The sequence below is a fragment of the Glycine max genome, chromosome 17 (genome assembly GCF_000004515.6).
Source record: "Glycine max cultivar Williams 82 chromosome 17, Glycine_max_v4.0, whole genome shotgun sequence".
Taxonomy (NCBI): Eukaryota; Viridiplantae; Streptophyta; class Magnoliopsida; order Fabales; family Fabaceae; genus Glycine; species Glycine max.
Window position 1 is genome coordinate 13,534,659 of NC_038253.2, and position 5,246 is coordinate 13,539,904.

At 33.7% G+C, this 5,246-nt stretch overlaps 1 protein-coding gene across 3 annotated transcripts in view; it reads right to left on the minus strand.

The window, feature by feature from the left end:
* Positions 1–4,561, minus strand: part of LOC100806584 (probable pectin methylesterase CGR2) — a 5,371-nt gene extending 810 nt beyond the window's left edge. Inside the window, exons 1-7 of one of the 3 annotated variants that reach the window (XR_419105.4) lie at positions 4,401–4,561; positions 4,208–4,320; positions 4,073–4,112; positions 3,510–3,551; positions 1,811–2,185; positions 1,425–1,480; positions 720–840 (exon numbers count right to left, since the gene is read on the minus strand). Coding sequence is in view for 2 of the 3 variants with exons in the window: in XM_006600845.4 (XP_006600908.1) it covers positions 829–840; positions 1,425–1,480; positions 1,811–2,185; positions 3,510–3,551; positions 4,073–4,112; positions 4,208–4,312 (630 nt within the window). In the remaining variant the exon portion in view is untranslated. Of the gene's footprint in view, positions 1–677; positions 841–1,424; positions 1,481–1,810; positions 2,186–3,509; positions 3,552–4,072; positions 4,113–4,207; positions 4,321–4,400 lie in introns of those variants that run through there. The other 2 variants (XM_006600845.4, XM_003549946.5) reach the window with 2 other exon arrangements.
* Between the last annotated feature and the right edge of the window lie 685 nt (positions 4,562–5,246).

Here is a 5,246-nt window from a genome sequence, read left to right on the forward strand (position 1 = left end):
TGAGGGATCACAGGATACTTTAAGCTGACTATATTGGGGAACGAATAAAAAAGAGTTGCGATAGATTCAGTTAAACTGACCCAGCTTTCCTTTGAATGTCCTCGCATACCATTAACAAACCTCGCACTACTACCATCTAAACAGGGAGGCGAAATGGTAACTGTTCGTAAAGTTCGTAGGCTTGCTTTTAGTTCCCTATTGAATTTATTTCTCCGGCCGACTCACGGAATCTCTTTCCGTAGGAAGTGGGACCTCATTTTGAATAATAAAGAGTAAGGTTCCTCGTGGTGCTTGATAGGCTTAAATCCTTGCACGATATTAAGTACTATTATATTCGAATTTTGGTTCCATTTTGCCCTTGAAAAGGATTTTCTAGCAGTTGGACTACGTAACATAATCAACCTTCAACAAACACAAAAGCTTTGTTATTTATGTGCTAGCTTTAGATTCTAAAGCCACATAAAAGCTCGTCACTGTAGTTGGAGAATCTAAAGCCTTATAAACCTCACACAGAAACCCCATACTTCCCTTTGCAATTGGATCCTAACATCCAACACACTCCATAGTCTTCCCTTTGACTAGGCTGAAACAAACACTGCAAAGCCTTGATATCAATTGATAAGAACCTTAGGAGAACCATACCACAAAAGCTAGTAGTTGTAGTTGGAGAGAGTTCAAGGCCAATCCAATACTTCCAATGTGGGATTCAGGTCTCATACCTTACAATTGGATCCTAACATTCCACCACCATCTACATCCCCACATTCACGTGAACTGGCTATGCACTAATCCTTTGACTAGTCCCAAGCTAACATTGAAATGCCAACATCAGCACCTATGCTGTTAATTTGCATACGAGAAATATGGTGAAAATCTCTAATACCAATTGATAAGACCCTTAAAAAATCACATTACACAACAAAAGCAAGCCACTATATGGTTAGAAAGTTCAAGGTCTAATAAACCACACACCAGAGTACCATACTTTTAATTTTAACATGGGACTAAATCTCAGCTCAAAATTAAATCCTATCAATAATATTAGTGGGCCAATAGTGGTTAGACAAATGGTATTTCATTCAGTCCTTAACTGCCAAGCTCTAATGTTATTTTTATCATCTTATGAGCAATATTCTTGAGATAATTTGAAAACGAAACTCATCATCTGCTTATGTCCGAACAATTTTTTGTTAAAAGAAAAAAGAATTATAGCAAAGCATAAATTTAGTAGATAAAATCCCATTTATGAAGATGAAACACCAAGTCACGTATCTAATAATCTAATCAAAATGGATCAGAAGACATCATATTTTAATCAATGAAAATATGAAATGCAATTTAGAACATGTAAAAGAAGCAGTTTTAGTCCAATCAAAAGCAAAGGGTATTAGAAAGGTTTTAGCCAGCTAGAGAATGCTACTCACTGGACGGCCAAATTTGGATAATGGTGCTATTTTAGCTCTCGGTTGACCTGGGTAACCTGAAAAAGACAGGAAAGCATCAAACTTACAGAAAGCCCATGTACAATAGACATAACATGATCAAGAAAAATACTATTCTTCAAGAGTCAGTTTGGTAACAGGTAAAAAAATTGGAGATGATTTTTTCAGACAATTTTGCAAATAAAACTAGTCCAAGAGTATGTAATCCCTATTTTTTAAGGTGTGCCAAACTCAACATAAAGTTAAAAACATTGAAAAGACATAGCACATCCAAAACAAACAATGATACTCTTGAATGGAAATTTAATTAGTTGGCAAAAATATGCATTCAGTGTTTGAGAGGTTACATTTATTTCAAAATGAAGTACCTGTGAAAATAATAATACCATCAGAAGATACCCTTGCTAGCTCAGGAAGAGTTTTGTTTATATATTTTGGAGACAGGTAATCCAAAGCATCTGACACTATAACATGAGAAAAAGACTTCACCCTGTATGGTAAAGGGAATTTTATATCTGCAACACGTATAATGCCTTTCTGCACAAGAGCCTTGCAGTTCCTATCAGCATCGTCTAAGTCATATGGCTCCACACCCCATGCTTCAGTTTCCCCTTCTCTTAAAAATTTGGAGACCACCGAACAACTCTCAGGGCCTACGTGCAAAACATTTTTCATGCTGCCACCATATGCATTCTTCAAAACAGGAATTGCACTTGGAACTTCAAAAGTGCATGAAAAATCATCTGCAAGATAACACAATTTTGAAATTTGTTAACGAGAAGTTTAAGGAATGCCTTTCTAAGACAATGCATGTGAGAAAGAACAACTTCATTTTTGCTAATCAAACTGCAGTTTGATCTGTTTTGACAAGGATAATAGATGAGGTATGAAAAAAGCGCCAAGTTAAAAAAAAGATAAGTTTGTTCATTCTGTTTCACAGTGGCACAGAGGAAATATACAAGGCAGATTTTTTTCAAGGATGCTATTAATTTGAAAAAATAAAAAATTATATTCGGGGTAGGGAAAGACCAGAAAAGCAAAGATGTCATCATTTGAAAGTGATCAAAATAAAAGGCATCTTACTGCAGAGTTTATGGTTCTAAAATTTTTCAATATGCAAGACAATTGGACTTAATGCAAATTATAAGGAAAAACATGTTCAAACTTCTGATTATACAATAGACTTTAGATTTTCTAAATCTAATAAGCCTCTAGTCATCCTCCATTCTCATGCTAATGTATCTCTCCGATTATAAACCTTCTCTCTGACTTTAAACTTTACAGCAAACTTGTCTAAGAGAAATACTATTGATACAATAATTCCAGCACAAATTATGCACAACTGCTAAGGTAGAAATAATGCGACCCTCTTAAAACCTTTTCAGTGAACTCAGCTGCAGCTGCATCAGCAGTTGTAACTTGTAAGGGATTATTACTATGACAGAGATTGTGGATAAAGCCTTCCTTGTTGTCTGAATAATTTCCTCTCTTTAGGGAATAAAAACGAACATTTTGGAAGAGGCTGCTATGAACAAACCAAGGGAGCCTTTTATACCATAACTAATATCTAATTTATATGATTAGATACTCAGAAGACTATCATCTACATTAATATAAAACCCGGCAAGTTGCTACCTACGTAAATGGGTGCTAAATATTGATGGAGAAACCATAAAAGGGTACTCAAAATGATAGCAGCTTCTATAATCAACAGGATGAGGAGCTGCTCTAGCAACCAGAGCCCTCAACTCACAGGGTTTAGAACTTCATATCATGAATATTTTCCATGTTCCCTAGGTGCATCCTGATTTAACGATAAGGAACTTGTTAGACTATTGCTAATCATCATATTATTTTGCAATTGTTGCCTAAAACAATTTCCCAATGCGTGGAACTTGTTCCAATTTGTAATGTATTAGCATTGCTTCCCCTTAACATTCCTTGCAAAGAAATTCTAGTGCTTCTAATCAAGCATTATGGCTTCTAAAAACAAAACAGCAAAAAGCAACAAATAATTTTAAATAAAGTAGTCCCAATAGCATTCTGAAGACAAGGTGACATTCTTACCTTCAGCCATGCTAATCACATCCTTTCTTCCTCCCAATATACCTGTCCACTTAAAAATATAAGATTAACCAGCCCATAAACATTAGTACAATAAGTTACTTACATTTAGGGTGGTTTAGTATATTCATAAAAATGGGGTAAGAAATGAGTTTAATTAGAATACACTGATAGTGTAAAAGGTTTTAGCTTTTTTTTCAATGTCATCCAATTCCATATTGCCGTATAACTGAAAATTGTCAATTTTTATAGCAATTACTATTTTTTGGTCAACCCGGAGCTATATGGAGCTTCTTATTTGGGCACCCAACTAATCCTCTCCTGCTAGATCGGCCAATTTTGGGGTAAAGTGATACACCTCCAGTTACGATTCCATGCTGAAGTCAGGGATCGAACCTAGACCTTGGTTAAGGACCCAAGTGTTGAACCACTTCTGGCAACAACTTTTTAAGCTGATAACGTATAAAAATAATTATCCATTGATTGCCATCACCCCCCCCCCCCCCCCCGCCCGCCCCCCCAGCCATTAAAGAGAAACAAACCGTAACATTAAAAAAGCTTGTTACCTGACCCGATACAAGCATAAAGGATGAGAAGGATGGCTACCTGAGATTTTCAATAAAAATTAAAAATTGTTAATCTACACAATTGTATTGTATTATTACAAACACAGAGAGAGAGAGAGAGAGAAGTGAAATTACAAATAGGACAAGGGATATGGAGAGTAGAGGAGAAGATTTGGATTTGGAATGCAAGACTCCTGAAAGACCGCCACGTCTCGTGGAACTTGCTTGTTTCCTTGTCATTATTGTGTCTGCAATGCAAAACAAAGCATGGTGGATGATAATGGAAGGAATGGAAATGAAGAGAAGATGAAATTGGAAATGGAAATACCTTAATTAGAACGCATTCATAACATAGCCTTAACCGCGTTCAGCAATGAAGAAGGGAGATTTTAGATCTAAATCTATGAGATAGCAATAGCATGACATTACAGCACTAACTTAAACAACAGATCTCACCGGCAAACCGCACTACTCTCAATTCTCATTCTATTCTACTACAACGCGCCATTACAATTAGTATATTAATAATGATATAAAAGTGCTGTTTGTTTAAACTTAAAAATGAAAAAAAAAAAAAACATTTTTTAATAAGTACATTAAATTTACTTTCCAAAATATGCGCAACAAGTTTAGATAAATATATTAAGAAAATAGAAAATTTCTTATTTTATCAAATAAGTGTTTTTTAAGAAATAAATTTAAATAAAACTTAAATATATTTTTTTCTATGATTTAACATTTTTTTATTTTTTTCTTTAAAAAATATTTTAGTCCTTGTAAATGTCTTTGTGTTTTTTTTTTTTTCCTAAAATGATTTTGAAAAGTGAAAAAAATGTTTTGAATAGTTACTTAAAGTTCTTTAAATGATCAAAAATAAAATAAACAAATTTTATAAAGATTAAAACAAACAAAAAAAAATTATAAAAACGAAAATAAAAAAATACTAGATTACAAGACGTAAAAACATTTAAGCCTAATATAAATAATGTTACTTTAGTCACTAAATATAAATCAGAAGGAAATCATTAATTGAAAATCTACCAAAAGATTATAATTTTAAATAAATTCTAACCATTAAGAGTGTTATTAGCATTCTTCCTTGATTACTTTCTACCTAGTTAATTAATATAAGTTAGTATTTTTTTCCAATCCTTATAAGAGAGAGAATATGCCA